At 55.6% G+C, this 24,563-nt stretch overlaps 1 protein-coding gene across 4 annotated transcripts in view; it reads left to right on the top strand.

Annotated features, from left to right (window-relative positions):
- The first annotated feature begins 721 nt into the window (after window positions 1-721).
- PEBP4 (phosphatidylethanolamine binding protein 4) overlaps window positions 722-24,563 on the top strand; it is a 95,047-nt gene continuing 71,205 nt past the window's right edge. For all 4 annotated transcript variants that reach the window (XM_054225100.1, XM_054225099.1, XM_054225102.1 and 1 more), the window contains exons 1-3: window positions 722-832; window positions 10,984-11,129; window positions 12,594-12,726. In XM_054225100.1, coding sequence (XP_054081075.1) covers window positions 10,990-11,129; window positions 12,594-12,726 — 273 coding nt within the window. In that variant the 5' untranslated portion in view covers window positions 722-832; window positions 10,984-10,989. The remainder of the gene's footprint in view (window positions 833-10,983; window positions 11,130-12,593; window positions 12,727-24,563) is intronic.

Raw genomic sequence — 24,563 nt, 5'->3', positions numbered from 1 at the left:
GAGTCAATGGGAACCAAGGGACCGGCGAAATGGCCGTGGGCCACGGAAAGGAGAGGTGGTTGGAAGGGGTGACTCAGTGGGACCAGCTGGTGAGTCAATGGGAAAAGAGGCAGCTAATGGGCTGATGGGCTGCAGGTGTCCATCGGGCTTAAAAAGAGCCAGGAGAAGCCCCTGGGTCTCAACCATTTCTGCTCAGGCTGTTCTTCTTGGAGGGACCGGAGCACCTCTGGAGAATGCTGGCTGCAGGTACTGATTTCCCCGATAACAGGCAGGAACGTGCTGCTCAGCACATGCAGGGTGTTTATTTTATTATTTTTTTTTTTTTTTGCTGGTGCAGGTCTTGCCTCGCCTTTTAATTGAGATGCCGTTGTGCCCCGGGCACCTCTGCTGCTGTGCGTGGCTGGCACCTGGGGCTTACTCGCATGTGGCGTGTTCTCGCTGGAGATGGAGCTCTGAGCTGGGAAGGGAGGGGAATTTTTATGCTTAATTTTGTGGCAGGTACTAAATGAAAAATAATCTCCTGTTTTGCTGGGTCAGGGAGCAAGGAAAATGCTCCCTGGTTCGCAGCTGGCTGCTCCGTGCATCTCGGAGCATCCTCCAAATGGCCCTGGGCTCTGCAAATTGTGGTGTGAGTTCGTGTCCCAGCTGGGAGGGTCATCCCTGGCGGGGTGCCAGCCTTTGCCTTTGCAAACTGTCCCCCCCCCGCTCGGCCTCTGACCCAGCTCCAGGGCTCAGCCCTGCCGAGGAGCCGCCTGGGGCTCTGCCAGACCTGGCTGGGTGCAGGAGCTCCTCCGCTGCTGCGGGACTGGGGATACTGGTGGTGTGAGGAGGGGTAGGTGGAAAAGGGGAGGGGGTTTCTGGCTGGCTTGCCGTGTGTTGTGGGGGGTGTCAGGCTGTTTTCCCCTCTTGTTTTGCAGCTGGTTGGTTTGTTGGGGTGTAAGGGCTCTGGTAGCCCTGCCAGTGTGGGGGGGAGCAGTAAATAGGGGTCACCCCCTTCACAGCCAGGATGCAAAGGTTCTGGGAGTGAATGCTTGGAGAGCAGGAAGCTGGAAAAACCTTCTGGAAAAGGTACTTGTGCTCAGGGGCTTCCCTCCCAACTATGGGTGCCCTCCTCTCCTTCCACAAACCAGCTTTGGGGGGGCCTGGGGCCACCCCCTGCATGGAGCTGTGATGGGGGCCGAGGGCTTGCAGGGAGAGCACCGTTGGTGGGACTCAGCCGAGCTCATTAAACCTGTACGAGCCCCCCTGTGGCAGACCAGTTAAACCCATTTAAGGAAGGCTTAAGCCAGTTTAGTGTGATTTGGTTGTCTGTTGATGCGAAGGTTAATCTGGTATAAGTGCATCGACATTGGGGATTTGGACCAGTTTAACTGGTCCATCTCCCTGCTTTGTTTTGAACAAAGGGTCCAGCCTGTGATCCCCTTCATCTCGAGCTGCGGGAAGAGGGAGAAAATAAACTGGGGAAGAGCCACATGCAGGCTGAATATGAAACGGTGCTATTTATAGACATCCCTGCTCAGCCGGCCTAAATTCCACATAGGTCCTGCTGGCTGGGGGAGGGTAGGGGGGCAGCAGGGTGGGTGAAAAAGCCGGGTCCCACCAGCCCATTGCACCTTGATGGGGTGACTGGTGGGGCCAGGCTCAGCCCGACCTGAGTCAGAGCGAAGGATGCTGCTTCCTCATCCCCCAGCTCCTCATTAACCTCCTGCCCCAGGGCTTTCCCACGAGCATCACCCAGCCCAGCCGGGTGAGATGGCAAGGACCGGGGAACGGGTGTTTGTTTATTATTTTTTTTTTTGCTGTCATCCCTAAAGGGCTGTAATCACAACTAAGGCATCCACCAGGCACGGGGCAGGGACGCACCTTCTTGCCTGGCTGCAGCATCCGGGAGAAGGGGGGGAAAGGAGGGGATAAAGGTGAAAGTGCCTGGCTGGGGGGTGACCCCTCCTTAACCCAGTGCCTGCGCCGTACCCTGCCCATGCAGAGTCCCTGGGGAGCAGGGGTGGGAGGCTGAGCAGAGGCCACACCTGGGGGTTTCTCAATGCTTTTACCTCCATGAGGCGGTTGCATGTTGGCGTTTGCAGCAAGGCTTGGTGGCCCTTTTGGGGCAGGGAAGGGTCCTTAAGGACCTGCTCCAATGCTTCAGCCCCCCTGATACACTGAGGACCTGTTGGAGCGGGGACGGAGGAGGCCCCGGAGATGCTGGGAGGGCTGGAGCCCCTCTGCTGTGGGGACAGGCTGAGAGAGCTGGGGGGGTTCAGCCTGGAGAAGAGAAGGCTCCGGGGAGACCTTGGAGACCCCTCTAGTCCCTAAAGGGGCTCCAGGAAAGCTGGGGAGGGACTCTGGAGCAGGGAGGGGAGCCATGGGACGAGGGGGAAGGGTTTTACACTGACAGAGGGGAGACTGAGATGAGATCTGGGGAAGAAATTGTTTGCTGTGAGGGGGGTGAGCCCCTGGCCCAGGTTGCCCAGAGAAGCTGTGGCTGCCCCATCCCTGGAGGGGTTCAAGGGCAGGTTGGCCGGGGCTTGGAGCAACCTGGGCTGGTGGGAGGTGTCCCTGCCCAGGGCAGGGGGTGGCACTGGGTGGGCTTTAATGTCCCTCCCAACCCAAACCATTCTGTGATTTAATGCTGGAGTTTGAGCCAGAAACGTGAAGAGGTGCTGAGCAGCTCCCTGGTGGGTCGCAGCAGCCTCTCAGCAAGTGTGTGGCTGGAGGGAGGTAACCGCATGGGGCAGAGCCCTGGTGAGCTGCGGGCTGGGCTGCGTGTGTGCCAGCACCGCTGGGAGCCGGGAGCTGCCAAGCTGCGGAGCTGCTGGCGCTGAAGGGGAAGGAGGCTCCTGCCTTGTGACTGCGAAACGTATGCGCTTAATATAGGCCAAATGAAAACATTCTTCCCAAAATAGAAGACCTTCCCCGGAAAGAGCTGCAGCTCCGGCAGGAGCAGTCACAAGGTGCCTGCTGTGGTGGGGTGGGCTCTGGCAGGAGCTGGATGCGCATCCAGCCTCCAAGCGTGCAACCTCCCGGCTCTCTGCGATGCTGGCCACCAAGGTCACCCCCCGCAGGCTCTGCTGTGCATACTGCAGCTGGCCACTGATCGTTCCCAAAAGGTGCCAACCAGCTCCAGGCTGCCAGATGCTGCTGCAGGAGAGGAGATGATGGATGGGGCAGCACCCATGGGGTTTGGCTGGGGTGTGGGGGCGGGTGGCCCCGGGGGGTGAAGGTGCTGCTGTGTCTCCTGCAGCGTGCCTGGGCCAGTGCTGGGGCTCAGGGAGGTGTCAGGGGCTGAAACATCTTCCTGCTCACGGTGCTGCTGGAGCTGAGGTTTGGGATGGGACAGGGCTGGCAGGAGATGGGGTGATCCCTCTGTGCTGCAGCGCAGGGGTGGCTCTGTGGGCTGCTGCTGGGCTCGGGGGACTTCTTACAGGGGCACGTAGTGATAGGAGGAGGCATGATGGCTTCAAACTGGAAGTGGGGGGAGTTAGATTGGATATTGGGAAGAAATTTTTCACCATGAGGGCAGTGAGCCCCTGGCCCAGGTTGCCCAGAGAAGCTGTGGCTGCCCCAACCCTGGAGGGGTTCAAGGCCAGGTTGGCCGGGGCTTGGAGCAACCTGGGCTGGTGGGAGGTGTCCCTGCCCAGGGCAGGGGGTGGCACTGGGTGGGCTTTAAATGTCCCTTCCAACCCAAACCATTCTATGACTGCACCCAGCTGTGTGTTCACTGCCTGGCAAATATTGAATATTCCTGAGTGCTCCTGTGGTGCCCAGCTGAGGCAGAGGCGGGTGCAGGGCGCCTGGGGGGGGCGGGTGGGGGCTGTCTCTGCTTTGGGGGTTCACAGCAGCCCTGGGTCTGCCCTGCTGCTCCGTTTGTGCTGCGCTGCATCTTCTCCTGTTGCGATACGAGTGCGGGAGCCTGCAAGGTGTCGGCAACTTTGGAGGGTGAAAAGCATCATGCACCCCCTCCCTGATGCCGTGTTGCAGCTCCAAACCCCCTTTTGAGGCCTGACCGTTTCCCCTTGGTCCCTCAGGACTTTCTCCACTGCTGGCAGTGGCATTTAATCCAGCTTGACCGGCCGCAGCCGCCTGCCCGGAAAATGGGGCAGGCAGGGGTGAGAGTTCAGACCTGGGGCTTTGGCAGGTGAAAAAAGAAAAGCCCCAAATCCCTCCCTGTTTGTCTCTCGGGCTGCACCGTCTAGCTGCACACCAAGTTTTTGCAAAACACAAAGCTTGGCTCTTTCGGCCTGTGGGCTCACAGGGGTCTGCTCGGGGGGGAGGGGGGCGTGTTTTGCCCAAGCATCTCACTTATGCTGCAGAGACCTAGAAATACAGGTTTAGCTCTTGAATTCTTGCACTTGTGTGATGCAGCTGGTGCTGTAATCTGTCTCCCCTGAGCAGGTTCATATTCATCTTCTTGGGTAACATGTGCAAGGGCTGGTGCTGCAGCTGGGCAGCTTTGTCTTCCCCAGTGACAACCCGGGTCTTTTAACTCCTGGTCCTTACGTGTCACTTACGTAGACAGACCCAGGAAAACCGGAGAACACCTGAGCTGAATAAAGTTATGTCCCCTAAATCCACTTAACTCTCCCCAGAACCTTAAAACCCCCCACGCAGGAGAGCTGGCCCCACAAATCAGCGCGGATGCGAATTTATGGCGTGCTCTGGGCCAAGTGCTTTTTTTTTTTCCCCTTTTTAATTTGCAAAGCTCTTGCCCTGCAGGTTGGCTGGGGCAAGGTGAAGATGACCTTGTGGTCATTGGGTCGAAGCTGGGAATGAAATCGTTAGCCAGGCAAGGAGGGGAATGTGGGGACAGGCTGTGAAGAGGGGAGATAAGAGGCACAGGGTGGCCAGGGCACGGCTGGAGGTGCAGCAGGTTATGAATGGGGAGAGAGGATGTGGTTTTCTGTTTCCTTTGCTGATTGCTGTGGAAAAAAAATATCTGAAAAATGGGCTTCCTGCAAGACAAATATTGAGGGAATTCCCCTGGCTGCAGAGGCTCTGCTGAGTCCTTTGCTTGTATGGTCCTGCCGGTGGGTATTGACAGCGTAAATATTTTATTTTTCAGCTGTTTTTCACTCTGTAGGAATTGGTTTCTATGTGAGTTTGCTCATGCCATGCAAAGGAAATCATCATTTTCATGACCGTTAAAGCAAAGCAACAGTTTGGGCTCTGTGGCCAGAAAGGGATAGAGTTTCTAGTGGATTTTAGTGGTGAGTGAGAATGTTTCTGCAGCCTGAAACAAACTGGGAGGGGGGAAAAGAAAAAAAGAAAAAAAAAAAAAAACCCCACCCCAGTGCCAGGTTTCCTGTGTCACGGGACTGGGGAAACTCAGGCCCAGTGACACCTCCCTGCTCTGCCCCTGCAGGCAATTAATGTCTGGGGAGAGCTGAGGTTGCTTAATGAAGTGGGATGGAGGTAAACTTAAGATGCCATGAAATAAAATAGCTTTTTATGGCGTGGGGACTTTAGCGCGGGGTGAAGTCAGAAGAAACACTGAGGTGGATTATAAATGGCACTGGTTAATCTTAAACTAACATCAACAGGAAGCCAGCGGCTGGGGTGGGAAATTCCAGAGCTAGCAAACAATATGCTTTTGGCCCATGTCAGAATAAAAAGCCAGCCTCTCGTGAACATTTATGGAGAAACTCGGTCCTGGAAACACTTGTTTTGGCATTAAAACCCAGCATTAAGTAAATAGACTGCACCAGAGCTGGAGGTTTTGCAGTCATGTGAAAGCTTTGAGAGCCTCTCGGGTTCAGCTGGTGGCTGTGGGGAGCCTTCAGACACTTTGATTTTTGGCTGAGCTGTCTCCTGATGCTCTTGGTGCTCCCTGGCACGCGGTTTGGGACCTGGGTAGCAGCTTATGGGGCTTTAGGCGGGCATCAAGAATTGGGCTGCCAAAGTGTGATGTGCTGGGCTGGGGGGCTCACAGACTCCCAGAGTGGCCGGGGTGGGAAGGGACCTCTGGAGATCCCCTCGTCCCACCCCCGGCCAGAGCAGGGTCACCCAGAGCAGGTGGCACAGGGACGCCTCCAGGCGGGTTTGGGATGTCTCCAGAGACGGAGACTCCCCCACCTCTCTGGGCAGCCTGTGCCAGGGCTCTGCCACCCTCACAGCAAAGAAGTTCCTCCTCGTCTTGAGATGGAGCTTCCCACGGGCAAGTTTGTGCCCGTTACCCCTTGTCCTGTCCCTGGGCACCACTGAGAAGAGCCTGGCCCCGTCCTCCTGACACCCCCCCTTGAAGTATTGATCAGCGTTGATAAGATCCCCCCTCAGTCGGCTTTTTTCCAGGCTGAAGAGCCCCAAATCCCTCAGCCTTTCCCCATCAGAGAGATGTTCCCGTCCCCTCATCCTCTTGGTGGCCCTTTGCTGTCCCCTCTCCAGCAGTTCCCTGTCCTTCTGGAACCGGGGAGCCCAGAACTGGACCCAGGGCTCCAGATGGGGCCTCCTTGGGGCAGAGCAGAGGCGGAGGATGACCTCCCTCCACCTGCTGGCCACGCTCTTCTGGATGCCCCCCAGGATGCCACTGGCCTTCTTGGCCACCAGGGCCCATTGGTGGCTCATGGTCATCCCGTTGTCCCCGAGGACTCCCAGGTCTCTTTCCACTGAGCTGCTCTCCTCCAGCAGGCTCAGCAGCACCCAAGATGAGCCACCTTCTCCTTTACTCTGTAGCCACACATTTTCTGGCCCCATGGATCAGCTGATGTGTGTAACTTGGCTCCCAACACAGGCGCTTTGGCTTTCACATGTGCTTTGTTGTTAAAGCCAGCCCCAGATTTCTCCCTTCCTTCCCACCTTTAAGGTAGTTTCCTTTTACTAAGAGCCTTTTCATCTCTAGTATCAATAGACAATGGCGATTTCCTTACCTGTGTCTGGGCTTTGCCAACTGTGAGAGGTTTTTTAGTAGCTTTTTGGACCAGACTTGGTTTGCTGAAAATATATATATTTTGCATTTGTATCTCCACCCAGTGAGCTGAAGTGATGGTGGGATGGCAGCATTTTGCTTCTTTGGGTTTTACATCATCACTTCTCTCACTGATTAACCAAATGAATCTATCCAAAAGCCACTGGTTGGACTTGGTACTTTTGAAAGCTTTGATTTTCTTCCCAAATGTCGGTTCCTGCTGGAAGTTAGGAACCTCCCGGGGCTGTGCAAGGATGGGGCATGGGGAAAGGTGGCTCTGTGCCAGGGCTGTTTCAAGCCATCCTCCGAATTAACAGTGGCTTGAAAGCAATTCCTTCCTCTCCTTCCCCTGGCATTTGGAGGGAAGGGGGAGAGGCCAGGGCAAACTTAGGGGCTGCATGTGCAGTATGTGGTCCGAGCATCATTAAACCCCCCCCCCACCCAGGGTGGTGTTTGCTGCCCGGCAAGGCAAACCTGTGCCTGGTCTGCACAGAAATGGTAAAACTGAGAAGCAGGAGGGGTTGGGGTTTACAGTAGTTTTTTCACTAATGGTTTTTGCAGGGGGGGGATGGACCCAAACGTGAAGCATCCGTAAGTGGAGGGCAGGATCTCATTGCTGTGCGTGGGGAAATCCTGGACGAATGTATCTTCCCCAGCTCCCAGCTGTGGAGCTGCGGCACTGTGCCGGAGGCTTCCCAGGAGCTGGAAGGACGGGATTTCTGCAGTCCTGCACTGCTTAGTCAGGAGAGGCGAGATGCAAACACACCCGGGTTGCTGGGAGAGGAGGCTGGCTCATGCTCCCTACCTGCCTCGACACCACGGGATGTGTGTTTTCCCGTGGGAGGATCCTTCTCCGGAGGGGAAGCCGCTGGGTGCTGGCTCTCAGGCAGGTGGTTTATCCCTTCTCCCGGCTGTGAGAGCTCCGGGCACAGGCAGACCTGAGGAGATGGATGCTGCTGGGAATTACCCATCCCTTGTGTGGGTTGGCTGAGCCTGGAGTATTCGTGTAGGCAAAGCCAGCAGCGCTGCCAGCTCTTGGGTCACCCTGTCCTGTGCATGTGTCTAAAACAAATAATCTGGTGGCTTTGTGCCCCTCTGACCTTGCGGGAGCGTCACCCGGGAGCCCTTGTCTGGCGGCACAACTTGCCCATGGGTTTTATACCCTGGGGATGGGGGTTCGCTGCACGGGCTCCCCGCTGCCTCTGCAATTCTGTCTCCGAAGCGGGAGAAATAGGATCTTGACAATTACCCTGCAAATAGCTTTTTGAGAGAAAGCCAGGGTTCGTCTTGCAGGGGACGCCGCAAGAGCGATTGTGGCTCCCGTGGGTTTTTCCTTCCCAAGCATCCCTGGGGGATCCCTCTGCACCTTGGCTGTCGGCAAACCCTTTTGTGCTGATCCTCTCGGGAGGTCTCCGGGTGGAAGTGGCTGATATTGCCTCTGTGTGAGGGCCTCCGGTCTTAAAATAAAATGCCCCTGTTGGGTCGGTCTGGCGTTCGTCCTGTTTCAGGCTTTTGCTGTTATTTGGGTAACCAGCACAAAGTCGCAGCGGGAGCTGGGTACCACAGGGCTCCGATGCTCCTCTGCTCCCCCGGGGGGTCTGAGCTGCCAGGGCCACAGCAAGGCGAGCCCTGTGCCAGCTTTGCTGTTTTCACGCTTAAATAAATGGCAAAACTGTGTGGTTTTACCATGGGGAGGGTCTCTTTGGCAGGAAGAGTCCCTTGGCCGTGTCTGCAGCTCTCCTGGTGTTTGAACCCCTGTGTCTGTCCCGGTTGAAGCCACTGTCCCTCTGCCTGCCACCCCCTTCCCAAGCTTTCAGCCAAGCTCTCACCTTCCCAAGGGAAGTGTGAGAAACCCACCTTTCCATGGTGGAGAACCTTTGGGTGTGATATCAGGAGAATCATGATTAACAACAGTCCTTGGGCCCTGCCTTGCTGGGGGCTGTGATTCCCCCTGCGTGGCTCCCCTGGGACCCCGGGTTATCACCCCTGTCCCTGACACTTTGCAATGGCATGTAAGGATGTAACCCCCGTTTTGGTGATCCTGACTCACGCTCCTGACTCCGATGGGAAAAGCCTTGCTCACGTGAGCCTGTTTGCAGGAGCCGGGCTCTTAATTATGGGGTTTGCCCATCTCGGAGTGTGGGAACCGGAGCCATTAGCCCCTAAACCTCCAGATCATTCCCGATACATTAGTGTTTCTAATTAGTTAAGCCTGATGCCTTTTTTCTCTCCGTAATGACAGTGGTGCTAGCACTTACTCGTGTTCGCTCTGCGTGCCGGTACTTCATTATATAAGGATACGGTATGTGTTGTAATAGCTATTCCCAACTGACAGCGGGTTTTTTTGCATATGCCTCATCCAGCAGGGATTAGGCCGTGGAGAAGACAGGCTAGTGCAAATAAGTGTTTAGGTCGCATCCTTCCTAATTAGCTGGGGAGCTGTCAGTGCAGGTTGGGGATTAGAGCCAGGTGAGGACCTGGGGCTGGTGGGTCAGCTGAAGAAGGTTGTGGTGGGATGAAAACCCACCTGATGATTTTTGTGCCCCTTTAGGGGATGGGCTTGGCCCTTCCCTGGGCTGTGATTTCATTCCCAGTCCCTCTTCCCCCCCCCCCCCCACCCTTCCTTCCAAGGAAACCATCTCCACGGCAACCTCAAACCTCCAGGCTCTGCCTCGGAGCTGCTCACCCATCCCTGGGACCCGGCGGGTAAGTGCCTGGGCAGGGCCAGCCGTGGTGGCCCTGGCCACCGGGTCCCTCTGGCTGCTGCAGCCACCCCGGTGCAGCCCGGGGAGGTGAGGGCTGGTGTTGGGCTCGGCTGGCGTGTGGGTGTATAAACCTCGTGCCCTGACTCCCCTCATCCTCAGGGCTTGGCTTGGGCTTTGTATAGACTTAAAAATGGTTGGCCACGGCTGTCCCCCTGTGAGAAAAGCTCTGTCCTGGCTCTGGAGGGGGTGGCTGGGTTTGGGGTGGACCCTTGTGCTGTTCCCCTGGGAAGGGGTCTGCCTGGGGGTCAGGGATGTGTGGGTCGGTGGTGGTGCATCCAGCTCTGGAGTCCTCAGCACAAGAAGGACACGGAGCTGTTGGAGCGGGGACAGAGGAGGGACACGGAGATGCTGGGAGGGCTGGAGTCCCTCTGCTGTGGGGACAGGCTGAGAGGGCTGGGGGGGTTCAGCCTGGAGAAGAGAAGGCTCCGGGGAGACCTTGGAGCCCCTTCCAGGCCCTAAAGGGGCTCCAGGAAAGCTGGGGAGGGACTCTGGAGCAGGGAGGGGAGCCATGGGACGAGGGGGAAGGGTTTTACACTGACAGAGGGGAGATTGAGATGAGATCTGGGGAAGAAATTGTTTGCTGTGAGGGGGGTGAGCCCCTGGCCCAGGTTGGCCAGAGAAGCTGTGGCTGCCCCATCCCTGGAGGGGTTCAAGGCCAGGTTGGCCGGGGCTTGGAGCAAGCTGGGCTGGTGGGAGGTGTCCCTGCCCAGGGCAGGGGGTGGCACTGGGTGGGCTTTAATGTCCCTTCCAACCGGAACCTTTCTATGATCCATCAGTAACAGTCTTGGTTAGACAAGGCCAAGCCTGACACCGATTTTTCATCTTTTCCATCGCTTTAGTAGTCCTAGGGAGAGCAGCAGGGCCTGGAGACAGGGACTCTGTCCCCTCTTGGTGCTGCCTGGGCTTGGAATGCAGCGTCACAGTGATCACTGTGGTGGTGGCTGTCACTGGGATGCCCAGCTTGTGACAGATGTGTGCCTCCCTGGCACTGTGGAGGGGGTGGGCGAAGCCCCTTCCTTGGAGGTGGGCAGAAGGTGGCCCTTGAAGACACGGGGTCTTGCTGGGGTTTGGTGTCTCCTGGCACGGGGCAGCAGCAGGAAACACAGTTCATTTCTAGCACAGTTGGGATTAATGATGTGGAACTGAGGAAAAAAAAAATAAATGTGGATGGATGTGTTTTGCCTGGAGTTGGGTGTTTTTGGGGGGCAGGGGGCTGAAGGGCGGTGTGGTGGGGGGGATGCTGTGGCTGCCAGCAGGTGCTGGGGGCGCAGTGCTGGGCGACAGCTCTGCCCGTGGGACTGACCCTCTCGGTCCCCGCAGGGCAGGATGAAGCCGCTGGGCGCCGTGCTGCTGGCTGCCGGCCTGCTGGGCACGGCTGCCCTTGGGGAACAGCCCCCCCGGCCGGAGGAGCCATCACGGACCTGCTTCTTCCAGATGCTCGACAGCATGGACAGGGACTTCTGCAGGTGAGCGACTCCGTTGTCTCCTTTCCAAACTCCACCGGGGCATCCAGTCACGCGCTGCCCTTGCGCGTCACCTCCCGGGACGCTTAATTCCAGTATCCCCTTTGCCAGGGATATAAATATTCGTCGCTTTCTTCCTTTTGCCAGGAATCTGGGCCGGAGCGAAGCGGAGCAGCGCCTGCCGCGCTCTGCGGCTCCCGCTTTCTGCGAGCCGAGATCTTGGTGTCGCTGGGCACCTCGCATTTTTTCCTTTGGTCCCTTTTTGCAGAGGTTTTTAAAGTGACTCACAGCGTCCAAGAGTTCTTCTGTGGGAAGTTTCAGGGGAAGGAGGCTACTTTTTGGGGAGGGAAAGCGCTGGAGCAGTTCATCCCACAGACCTCGGAGCCCGTGCGGCGGAGATGCTGATGCTCCCCAAGCGCGGGCATGGGAAGAGGAGGATGCACGAGGCAGGGGGCTTCTCCTGGGGCTGCAAGGAGGCAGTTTGCTGCTCTACCAGCTGGGCCCCCCCAGCTGAAAAGCCACCGAACGCACCCCTTTAATCAAATGTTTTGTTCCGGAATGTCTTTGGCTTAAACTCTTGCTTCCCACGTCCAGCAAAGCCCCAGGCAAGGAGCAGCGTGCACGTGCCCCTTGCCTTTGGGGGGATTCTTAATATCCCGTGTTACTGGGAGCTTCTGCATCAAAAACATTCTTTCTGCTGCTCAGTTAGCCAAAATGCTCTAAATTTGAGCAGCTTAAGCTTGTAGATGGAGGCGAGTGGAGGCTTCGCTTGGCCCCAGCTTCCTCCCACAAACCCGAAGCACCCGGCTGTGAAATCTCAGCCTCTTGAGCCCCAGGATTTCAGGGTCCCTCCTGCGAGGGTCACATTGGTGGCAGCTAATCTTCGGGGGACCCTCGAGACCTGCAGCGACAGCCTGCTCTGGTGGCCCCTTTCTCCGCTGGGTAGTGCGGAAGGGGAAAACGCTTCGTGCGGAAATTGGGGCTGGAGGTTTTCTGACCCGCTGTGGCGCTGCCAGTGGCCAAAACACAGAATAATACAGAATAATTTCACTATAAATACAAAATAATATCGCAAGTGGGAGAAGGGGGCTCGGAGTTAAATGGCTTGTCCAAGGCCAGCGGGGAGAAGGGGTAACTTTGCTCTCCAAGCCTTAGGTTAACCCATATGGGTCAGGACTATTTTTTTTTTTAAAGACTATGAAAAATACAGGGAACAATCTGAGTGTGCCAGGCCATAATGAATGTTTAAAATCTTGCTGCTGCTCGGGGCGGGGGGGGAGCGGCCCCTATGGTTGTCTTACAGCACGGGAGGGCGTTTATCCTGGTGCACATGGTGCTCAGCATCTTTGGGGACATCAGGTTGGGTCCTGCGTCTCCCACCCAGCCCAAGCCTGGCTGGGCAGGGGCACTAACTCCCCTCCCCTGCAGGGTCCGGTCTCACCCTGTATGTTTGTTTTTCCTCCCCAGAGGGGATTTGGAAGTTATCTACCCGGAGGTGGGCGATGTGGGCTGCATGTACGTCCCCAAGTGCCACCAGTACCGCCGGCGGATCAGCAGGGAGTGGGGCAGCCCCCGTGTTCGGTACCCCCAGGCCAAGAAGGTGAGTCCCGAGTCGTGCCGCTCGCCTTCTCCGGGTTAATTCAAGGTGTAGCTGGATGGTAGGGGAGGAATCAACTGGGAAAGGATGGTTTACAGACCTGTGTGCTTGAACTTTGAGCTGTGACGCCCTGGCTGGGAGCTGGCAGGGACACCTGGCGCCTGCGCTTTGGGTGCTTGGGGACGGTCTGGGACCTGTTCACCCTGTGCCACATGCAGCTTGGCACTGCTGACCCGCCGCCAAAGTGCTATCAGCTGCTCGGGTTGTGCTTGTTAAACCTTTTTCTAAAGTCAGGGTGGCTTTCTAAGCCTTTACTGCCCGTCGTTTCAGGGTTTTGGTTTGAGGCTGAGCTGTGGGTGAACTGAAACTCCATTTCGTAGGATGGTTTGGGTTGGGAGGGACCTTAAAGACCATCTTGTTCCACCCGGGGGCAGGGACACCTCCCACCAGCCCAGGTTGCTCCAAGCCCCGGCCAACCTGCCCTTGAACCCCTCCAGGGATGGGGCAGCCACAGCTTCTCTGGGCAACCTGGGCCAGGGGCTCACCCCCCTCACAGCAAACAATTCCTTCCCCAGATCTCATCTCAATCTCCCCTCTGTCAGTGTAAAACCCTTCCCCCTCGTCCCATGGCTCCCCTCCCTGCTCCAGAGTCCCTCCCCAGCTTTCCTGGAGCCCCTTTAGGGCCTGGAAGGGGCTCCAAGGTCTCCCCGGAGCCTTCTCTTCTCCAGGCTGAACCCCCCCAGCTCTCTCAGCCTGTCCCCACAGCAGAGGGGCTCCGGCCCCCCCAGCATCTCCGTACAGAGGACTGAAAATCGCATGCATAGATATTTTTTTCGCGATTGCCTGTCAACTTTCTAAAGCCACCACAGGCTTTGGCCGGGTCTTTACGTCCCTCGCTGGTGCCTGCCTGGAGAAACAGCCTTAATTAAGCTGATGAGCCCCTGGATTTGTAGTGCGGGGTTGGTGTGCGGTGGTAACTTGGGGGGGGAGCCCCGTCTGTGCCGGGACCCCCCCCGGGGGCAGATGGTGCCGGGGCTGCTGTTGCCTCTCGCGGCCGCCAGGTGGCAGCATTGAACTGCACTGGGAGCACCGGGAGGCGCCGGGCCCCGCCTGGGCGCTGCGCCCTGGGCAGGGGAGGGGGGGAAATGGGGTGTCCTTGGACCTTTGCTGGACCTTGGGGTGACAACCTGCACCCCCAGTGTCCAGCTGTGGCCTGGCCAGCTTGGGGACCGCAGCCCATCACAGGGTGCGCCGGCATCAGCTCGCGGAGGAGACTTTTGTCCCTAAATCCCCAGTGCCCCCCTTGTCGGCACCCCGATAACTACCGTTGTGGCATTTCCCCATCGTTGTCTCTGAGCCCAGCAGCTGTGGATGCTCAGCCGTAACGAATAAGGGAGAAACTCGGCTCTTGTGCGGCTTGGCTTTACCTTGAAGTGTTAAAAATCAGTTTTTCTGGCTGCTTCATCGCCGTCTGGAAAGCCTCTTCCCCCTGTTGATCACATGGCTGGAAGTATAACTTTTCCCTTAAAGATGCTGGATTCTTCCAAAAAAATAACCCTCCCTGGCAGCGGGTGCTGTATGTAAAACCATCCATCACTTGTGCGTTGCTTTCCAGTAGTTTGAAGTTTCTCAGCGATGTAGGCAGTTGTTTTCTCTCTTTTTTTAAATTTTTTTATTTTTGTCCTGGAAAGCAAACTACGTGCGAGGGGGAAAAGGGAAGGGACTTGTCCATGGGGATGCAGGTGGTTGCTGCTCTGCCCAGTAAATGATGCTGCAGGGAATATTTGGGGGGATAAGCTGTGCCAGGGGCAGGGGGGGAGGGATGCGGGCTTGGCATTCGTGAGCCTGAAAACAAGAGATGGATGAACCTGCCCAGGCTGGGCTGTGTGTCACCGGTGGGTGCTTATTTTGGGGTGGGATGCCAGCTGTGGCACCGGGTGGGGGGCAGGTCCCCCGGGGGGACGGCGGCTCCCGCTGCCGTCGGGGCTGGCTGATGGCTCGTCTCCGCTGGCGCGTTTGGCACCGTTTCCTTCCAAGGCAACTCGGCACATCTTGCGCTGAGGCGGCATCTGAGGACACGGGCCCCGCCGCTTCCCTTGGTTTGCGGTTATTCTTTCCTCCAGCCTTCGCCAGAAACATGTTCCCCAGCTTTTGCTGGGTGCAAACTGGGCGTTTAATTTTGGGCGAGGGGCTGGATGGCCTTAAATTGGTTGCGGAGAAGTGGCTGAATTTCTCCAGGCTTTCTCTATAGGAATATATATTTTCTTTTTTTTTTTTTTTACTCCTCAACCTGTAAGGATGCTTTGGGATAACCTTTTTCCGTCCCCCCAGAAAAAAAAAATCACCCTGGAATGATGGGAACAAGAGTTGCCTCATGCTGCGCTGGGGCTGGGGTTGCTTTTTGTGGGTTATGCTGGGATTTCTAAGGTCAGGAAACTTGCTATTTTATATATATACACATATATATAAAAAAATATATAAATATATATAATTTTTTTGTTATTCCCAAGTGAGAATGGGAAAACCTCACTTCGCTAAAGTTGTCTCCATCTATATGTGATGCTTCCCAGCAGGGTGGGGTGCTACGGCCCTGCTCGGCGATCCGGCGGATGGAGTGGTGAGAGATGGGCTGGGCGAAGGGCTGGCTACGTGTTTTCCATCAAAATCAGTGGCAGAAAAACCTCGGGGTTTGAGTATGAAAACTTGTGTAGGAAGTGTCTGCTTTCTGTGGAACACTTCGTCTCTTCAAGAAAAACAACCACCAAAAAAGCCGAATGCGGAGTGTTTGTTTTTTGGTTTTGTTTTTTTTTATCTCCGGAAATATTTATCGGTTTTGTGATGGGGAGGAGGGGACAGGACGTTTCCCATCCTTGTTCCAGATATCGGTAATGGGTCTGGTGGGGACCACGTTTCCCAAGGTCTCCGCTTGCACCTTGGTGAGGGCAATGGCGATGTGTTGGTGGGTGCAGGACCTTTAAAGTGGGGCAGCGTCTTGCGAAGCTGAGCTTTGAAGGGCATCTCCTACTGCTTGGCCTGGGGGACTTTGGTACATCCTCTCATGTGTGTTTATAGGGGTTTTTAGTATCCATTGATGCTTATCCAGTTTAGAGACTGAGCTGTTGCAACAAGCTTTTATCAAACACCATTTTTACTTTCCAAAAGATCCATCTTTGACTTTGGCGCAACAAAGGTGGCTGTTAGGTCTGGCTGCTCCTCTGCCAGCAGCACGCTCGGGGATCTGCTGAGGAAGAAGATCATAGAATCGTTAGGGTTGGGAGGGACCTTAAAGATCATCTAGTTCCAACCCCCTGCTGTGGGCAGGGACACCTCCCACTAGATCAGGTTGCTCCAAGCCCTGTCCAGCCTGGCCTTGAAAACTTCCAGGGATGGGGCTTCCACCACCCCTCTGGGTAACCCGTTCCAGTGTCTCACCACCCTCGTGGTGAAGTTCTTCCTAACGTCCAGCCTGAATCGACCCATCTCTAGTTTTAATCCATTCCCTCTAGTCCCACCATTACCCAACATCCTAAAAAGTCCCTCCCCAGCTTTCCTGTAGCCCCCTTAAGATACTGGTAGGCCACTAGAAGGTCTCCCCGGAGCCTTCTTTTCTCCAGACTGAACAACCCCAGCCCTCTCAGCCTGTCCTCATAGGAGAGGTGCTCTAGCCCTCGGATCATCCTCGTGGCCCTTCTCTGGACACGTTCCAGCACGTCCATATCTCTCTTGGAGTAGGGGCTCCAGAACTGGATGCAGCACTCCAGGTGGGGTCTCACGAGAGTGGGGTAGAGGGGGACAATCACCTCCCTCGACCTGCTGGCCATGCTTCTCCTGACGCAGCTCAGGATACGATTGGCTTTCTGGGCTGCGTGTTGAGCCTCTCATCCACCAACATGCCCAAGTCCTTTTCTTCAGGGCTGCTCTCAAGCCAGTCACTGCCCAGCTTATACCGGTGCTTGGGATTGCCCCGACCCAGATGGAGGACCTTGCACTTGGTCTTGCTCAACTTCATGAGGTTCAAGATGCATTTCTAGGCATGGGGAGGCTGGTGGCTGATGGTTTGGGTACTCTGGAACCCCTTTAACTGGGCACAGATGGACAAACATGGCTTGGGCCTGTGGGGAGGTGTCTGTCTGCCAGCCTTGTGCTGGACCAGAGCAGCCAGTTGGGTCCCTCCTGGTGTTGTGGAGGTCCGGGATGCAGCCCTGCAATGCTGAGGGTGCTCGGTCCTTGCTAGGAGAACTCTCCGAGCATCGGCTACCTTGCTCTGCAGGCATCCCGTGCAGCCTTTGGGATGTGCTGTGCGAAGATGTGACATGGAGCAAACACTTTAATGGCCACATTTAGTATCTCTCGGCATCTTCCCCCGGCAGAAGATCTCCTGCCAGGCCCTTTCCCAGGCCAAGGAGGAAGTGGGAGGGGAGCGGAGAACATCTGGATAGACGGGAAATTGCGCCCTCCTTGTCCTGCCTTAATATTGCTTTGCTCAACCAAAAATAAATTGGAAAAGAAAATTGGACATTGCATCAATTTGGGGCAAGTTTATAAATTCTGCAGCTAAGCAATCCCAATAGAAAATGATAGATCGCCAGCGAGCATGCAGCCCCTGCCGTGATGTATAGTCGCATTAGCCGAAACGCCGTGTTACATGATTCTGTTTTATTACCACTGGTGGTGGCAGACAGAAAAACAGATTACGCTTGAGATCAAATCGATAGGAACTTTATTTACTGGCCTCTTAAAAACATATTTCTGCACTTTATAAAAACATACGGTAGATGCTATTGATAGAACTTGTCTGCTTGTTAAAAAGCAATTTACCCACCGCGATGTTCTCAAGCTGCGGTTTACGGCACTACCTTTTACCTGCTCTGCCCCATTTGTTTCCATCGTGGGGTTTGACGACTTCCTTAGAGGTTTCTTTGGGCTGTGCCGTCGCTGGTTTAGGGTGTGGGGAAGGGGTAGGACTTGCTGTCTGACTGTGAAGGACCAGATATCTTGGAAATAACATGCTTTTCTCAGGGTTCCTACCCCAAAGGGAACTCTTTTTTTTTTTTTTTTTTTTTTTTAAGCTTCAGTTGTCCTTGGGAGAACCCTCTCCTGCCCAAACCGGTCTGAGATGACAACTCGCACATCCATGAGCTAGAACTTCTTCTTTCTGCAGCTGTCCAGCTCACCACCTCTTCTCTTTCAAGAATTGTATGTTTTGTGGTATTTTATGTTAAATCACTTCCATGGCAGAATGAGCTGGAGCTGAAAAGGCCACCGGAGAAGCCCACCACCTGTGGAAACCACGGGGTGATGCCCTCATGGGTTGCGTTGGGTTTAATGTGCTCTTTCGTAGAATCATAGAGCCTTAGAATGGTTTGGGTTGGAAGGGACCTTAAAGACCATCTTGTTCCAAGATGTCCATGGGCAGGGACACCACCCACTAGACCACATCACTCAAAGCTCCAGCTTGCTCTTGGTGCCCAAACCTGGAACCAGCGCCCTGGGGTGCCGCCGTGGGGCTGGAGAGCCCATGGTGACGCCCTGCCGTGGGCTCACAGCCATGCCCAGGGTGAAAGACAGGAGAATGAGCCTCTCCCAGCAGCGTGGGTCCTGCCTGCGCTCCACGGCTAAGTCCACTTTCTGGTTATATCCCAGCCTTGGCCCCCACTGTCCTCCTTTTGCGAAGGCTTGGTGGCCGAGTTGGGGACAGTCCTGATTTATAAAGGTTTCTGTGCTCTAGGGTCTGGGGCCCATTATTTAGAAAACTACTTGTCTGAGGACATTCATTAGCTTTTAACAAAAGGAGGAGAAGGTCTGCTTAATCTCCTAATGGGGATGTGCTCTAGTTGTGTCAGGCAGTGATTTGCAGCTGGCTGGAAGAGGGGGCTTTTGGGCGGCGCTCAGGTTAAATTCAAGTCTCATTAAAGACGATGGTTTGAAGCAGAAGATTCCTGACAGTTTGTGTATCCTCCTTGGCTGGTGGAACCATCTGGGGTTAAGGAGCCACCAGCATGGGGTTGTTCCCCCCTCCCCGCCCCCCTGGATCCTGTCTGGGCTACTCTAAAAAACAATAGCCCAACATTCCTTCCCCATGCTGTCAGCCAGATATTATGGGGATTAGCCCAAGCCCCTGGTGATGAACCCCTCCCTTTTGCCCCGCTGGAGCTGATGCTGGTTTGGGTTCCCATGCCCTGGGACCGCGCCGTGGTATCCCAATGTCCCCAACTTCGGCAGGGAGTGGGGGGGGGGGGATCCCAGCCCTGCGGCTCCCTGGCGCCTGGGACCATCCCGGCTTTTGCAGCCACTTCTGAGCAGAGGGCTTGGTGCGAAGCCTGGGAGCTACCAAAGTGCCTCTTTGAGGGCTTAAGTGTGGGGTGTTAAAGAAAAAAAAAATAGATTTGTGTTTCTGCAGGCATCAGCCCTGTCCTCTGCTGACCCCCTCCCCGGCAGGACGGCGCTGCCTCTGCTTCGGCGGAGGTTTGCGTGGCGGAGCCGCTTTGGGATGCGATCGAGCACTGCTTTGCTTTCCCCGCCTCTCGGAGAGCGGGAGAGCATCCTTGATGGAAAGCACTGGGGAAAGGCCGGGTGTTATTCCAGGACGGGCCATTGCCCCACCAGAGGGGACCGATGGTCCAGCTGGTGCCACGTACCACGAGAGCCTCTTTCCGTGAGCAATCTTGGCAGGAATGTCACTTCACATCCCTTTCACTACCTACACGTTTGCTGGACGTTTAACCATCCCGGACAAATAACTTTTCCCCTTCGGGTGGAAGGACGGGCTTTGGAGAATGGCAAGAACCTACAGGTCATCGCGTCTCCTCTCCTCATTGCTTCTGCGGTGGCATCCCCCCGTGTGCGGGACGGGCGCTCGTGCCTATCGCGACGGCGAAATGTTTGAAGCAGCTGCTGCTTTTACTTTGATCCCTGTAAACACTATACAGTAATCAAAGTTTAAGCTGCTTTGGATGAAATAATTGCTTAACAATCATATAAGACAAAGTGATTCAACAAATGACAATTAGGACTTGTGATATACAGAACAGATGCATTCAGTGTACCATATTATAATGTGCTAATACGAGATTGACAGCACAATAATAGGAGAGAACAGCCACTCAGCCTATAATTCGAAAACCAAATGTGAGGCTGTCCACAGAGCTCAAATCCTAACAGGCTGTAAAATTAGAGGTAAGAAGGCACAAGGTTCACAAAGACTCATTAGCAGGTTGGCTGTGAATTTCCGAGGAGGCGGTGGGGGGGGGGGGGTGGGGAAAAAAAAAAAATTCCCGCTGGAGAATTACTTGTAGGATGCGAAGAGGAGGGGGAAACCTCAACCTCCGCGTGTCTGTATGTGTTGGGAAGTGAGCGATCCCTATTTCCCCGCTCTGGAGCTGCCGCTGGTCCCGTCGACGCCCGGGTTTTGGAGGAAGGGTTTTTGCTCCTGTGCGGCGGCAGCGCCCGCGTCCCCGGTGCCGGGGGACGGGAAGCATCACGTAGCGTTACTGGTACAGCGCGGATACGTGAACCAGACAACGGTGTTAAGGACCGAATGAAATGAAGACTGATCTGAACACGGAGCTCGGAGGGGCGTTCCCCCTGGGAGTTGGGCGCTTCCCAAGCCCTAAATGATACTGATGGGGTGACAGGGCCACCCTTTAGCCCTGTCCGTGGCGATTAAGGGCGGCTGGCTCGTGCTTGCTCTTCTCTTTGGGTAAATCAAGAGCCGGGGACGTGTGGAGGAGCGGAGGCTGTCAATCTCCCGTGCCCTGCGTGAGCGGGGAGCGCGCCGGCACGTGCAGAGGCAGGAGCTGGGGGTCCGTCCTCCCCAAACCGCCCCCTTTTTGGGCTGGATGCACCCTTCTCCCCTCCCAGAGCTGCTCCGGAGGCAAAGAGATCAAAGGAGCGAATATTTTCAGCTCTGGTGACAAAACAGACCTTCAGCTCATCTTGTGCTTTACACACACCGTGCGCTTTATTCCACTAACATATAATTTTATCATATTTTATTATTAAATAAACATGCCAGAAAAAAAAATAAATAATATACTTTTTGTGCGTGGGGGAAGGATGAAAAGGTTTGGTAATTAAAACTTCTATCCATCAACGCTTAACTCCGCGAGATAATTGTGTCGCTTCTGCAGATGTGTATTTTTGCGTTGAATCACCCCCGGTTTGGGGTTTAAAATCGGAGCCGGCGCTTGCGTGCGTGCGGAGCCGGGACGTGCCACGGGCTGTACGGGATCCCAATGGGCACGTCCCGGGCGGCGTGTGATCGTGCGATGGCCGCGGAGTCAGGAATTCGGCTTTTTTGTCTCGGCGATGCTGGTTTATTGCACGTCACAGGGCACCTTTGCAACCACTTGGGTTTTAACCTGTTAATCCCAAAGCTGCGGTGATGCACCCGTCTGTCATAAAGAAAAAAGATTTTTCTTTTGAATTTAAAGCCAAACTGCAGTGAAGCAGATGAATCTATTGAAAATAACCTGATCTTCTTTTTATTCCCCCCCGCCCTCACTCCGTGTTTGGGATTTTCCCGGGACGCCGCTCACAGCCATCCTGTGATGGGTGGGTGTCGGGCGCTCGGCATTTGAGAGCCTTTTGCTGGGGTGACACTAGAGGAAAAAGCTGCAAATCTCGGCCCTCCCCTCATTTAAACCCCTTCCCTTCATTTAAACCCCCTCCCCGTGCCATTTTGGAGGAGACCCTCAGGAATCGCTGCCCCCACAAAATCCGGAGCCGGATGCCGGAGCCCCTCTGGGGTTTCAGAGTCAGGTCCCACCCGGTGGCCGATGGCGGACGGGGCTGAGTCCCGCGGCGGGGTGTCACGACGCCTATCGCGGCTCCTGCCATCCCCAGGACCCGCCTTCACTTTTTCAAAAGAAATTAGCGGCGTTTTGGGTGGGCAGGAGGGTTTATAGCAGGAGGCAGGCTCCTCTGGCCGCTCCCGGCACTCGTGCCTTGCAAATTAAATCTGAGGGGTCAGAAATCGTGTTTAATCGGGGGGGGGAGCTGGGCACGGCTCCCCCGCACCCTCCTTATCCTCATCTCCCCCGTGGGTTGGTACCCAGGGGGGAAAGCATCCCTCCTGCCTCCCTCCTGCACCTCGTTAGCGCTAACGAGGAACTAACTGGGCTGTACTGGGACACTGGGCAAAACCGGGCATCCTCTTGCCCGTAGCTCCGGTTTGGGACCTTTTTGGGGCTGGGAAAGGCTCCGGGTCCAGACCTGGGTGTACTGGGGGGGAGTCTCTGCTCCATCACCCTCCCCACCGCAGGCAGGAATCGCCCTCCTTGCTCTTTGCAGAGGGGCCTGGGCGTAGTTGGGATCTTGTGGGTCTCACTGGTGAGGTGCTGAGCCATGAAATGCCGGGTGCTGGTGGGTTTGATCCGGGAAGAGGGGGAGAATCCTGGAGGAGAGGGAGAACTGTGAGAAAAGCGCCGTACGGCAGAGTTTTTATCCATAAAACACTCCCTGACCCTGCTGGAGCCCTCCCATGGGACTATCCGAGCATCTCTCCAGCATCTGGGAGGGCTCGGGGTTGGGATTTGGCACCGGAGGGTAGCGATGCACTTCAGCAGATAGAGAAGCGGGTCCCTTTTCCGCAGGGAAACCCGCTCCGTCCTGCTTTCCCGCTGCCTTTCCCGAGCGTCACCTCCCGCTCGGGGCAGCATCCCCAGGAGCGCAGCCCGGCTGCCGGGCTCCGAGCCGGAGCATCCATCCCCGGGAGCCTTCCTCCCCTGCAGCATCTTCCCTGGTGCCTCCCCGCCAGCTTTTTTTTTTTTCCACGGATGAGTAATTCTTCCCAATTTGGGGGCTCCTTCCTGCGCTGTAACAGCCCCGAGCTCGCCCGCTTCTTTCCAGCTGCCAATCTACGGCAGAAATTTCCCCCCTTTTTTTTTCCCGGCGGAGGGGACGGGATGGGATGGGATGGGATGGTGGTGGTGTGTGGGGGGGGAAATCTCGGTTATACAAGCTGGGGTTGGGGCGACTATTTTGGATCCCTCCTTCCTGCCTTGCAAATTGCAGCTTTCGAATGTGACAAGTTACAAAACACTTGAGTCATTTCTCTCTCTGGCGCGCGCGGGGTTTTTTCACCCCCCCACCCCCCCCATCACCACCGCGAGGAGCAGCGTGTCGGGGTTTGGGTTGTTTTATAGGGGAAAAAAAGATAAATATATATAGAAATGGGAAGGGAGGAGTGGGGGGGAAGGTGGCTCCCTGCCTTCCCCCTGTGTGCAAACAGCCCCCCACCCACCCCCCCCTCCCCGGCGGGGTAATTTTGGGGGCTGTTTTATGTAAGCTGCTCATGTTCTGCTGAGCTGCAGCAAGAGCTGTTGTCGATTCAGAGGAAAGCCCACGTCTGCCCACGTAGGATCTCCCGAGCCGGGTTGTGTAACGGGGAAACAGGCAGCTGCGCTGCGCCGGAGTCGGGGGGGGGGTGGGGGGGGGTGGGAAGAAGAGCTCGGGAGATCCTGCTTGGGGGGGATTTTGGATTTCCGGGGGGTAAAGGAGCAGGGAAAAAAAAAGTCCATAGCGCTGTGAAAAAAGTCCAGTGCGGGGGAGAGGTGGCAGCTCAGCGCCCGCTGCTGCGTCTCTGGAGGGGTTTGAGGATGCTCGGGGCGGGGGGGGGGGGTGTCTCCTGCCCCACGTTTCAGCACATGCGAGCGCGCACGGCGTGTTTAAAATTAATTAAATCGTCGGGTGACATCCAGCATCCCCCTTTCTTGGGGGTCTTGGAAGCAAAGGAGCTTTTTTGGGGCAGGTTGGGAGATGTGGTTCAGGACTCGAGGAAAATATTAGCGGTGTTTGCTGGGGCGGGCGGCCCGATCCTGAGCGCGCCCGGAGCTCACGGGACCGGAATGTTGGCGAGCGAAGCCCTTGTCACTGGTGTCACTGTCACCGGGTGGGTTTGCGTCCATCCAGGGGGATTGCATCCATCCTGGGGGGATTGCATCCATCCTGGGGGCTTTGCATCCATCCAGAGGGGTTACATCCATCCCAGGGGCGTTGTATCCGTCCGGAGGGGTTACATCCATCCCAGGGGGGTTGTATCCATCCGGAGGGGTTACATCCATCCCAGGGGGGTTGTATCCATCTGGAGGGGTTACATCCATCCCGGGGGGGTTGTATCCATCGCTACAAAAAGACTCCGCGTTACCCCTCTACGACGAGGGGGCCGCGCATTATCATTTCAATGCTTCTTTCCATAAATACGGGAAGAATAAGCGAAGCGGGCGGCTCGCGTTGCTCCCTGATGAGAAACGCTATCTTGGTTATCGGATTTGGGTTCTTTTGCGGTGTTAACGTTTTTTTGGGTTTGGTTTTTTTTTTTTTTGGTACATATTTATTCATGCAGAGCAGAGGCGCCAAGCGAGTCGCCCTGCCACCGGGCTGCTGGGTGCACCGCTCTCCATAAAAATGCACCTTCATTTACATCCTCGCTCCTTCCCCGCAATCCGGGTTATTTTTGTTCCTCGTCTGTATTTTTATATATTTTTTTTTTTTTTTAAGGTGGGGAGAAAGGGAGCAGGAAGAAAAAAAAAAAAAAACCAAAACAAAAAACCAACCCACCCCACTCTCTAAATTCACCTATTTTTATTTCTTTTTTCAACTTCTATTAAAATTTCCCCTCCTGAATTTTTATAAGCCATGGAAACGAGGCGCATGAGGGAGCTCCAGCGGAGGGGAGACGAGGCCCGGGGATGAGGGGGAGGAATGCGGTTTGGGGCAAAGACTAAGTTTATAACTATTTTTCTCTTAACCGGAGCAGTTAGCTGCACGGCGAGCCATTCATCTTCTGATTTAATAACTCATTCTCCCTGCACGGAGATGGGCTATTATATTCCTGGATA

The sequence above is a fragment of the Rissa tridactyla genome, chromosome 20, assembly GCF_028500815.1.
Source record: "Rissa tridactyla isolate bRisTri1 chromosome 20, bRisTri1.patW.cur.20221130, whole genome shotgun sequence".
Lineage (NCBI taxonomy): Eukaryota > Metazoa > Chordata > Aves > Charadriiformes > Laridae > Rissa > Rissa tridactyla.
The sequence above is the reverse complement of the archived record's forward strand: the minus strand, read 5'-3'. Positions and strand labels throughout refer to the sequence as shown.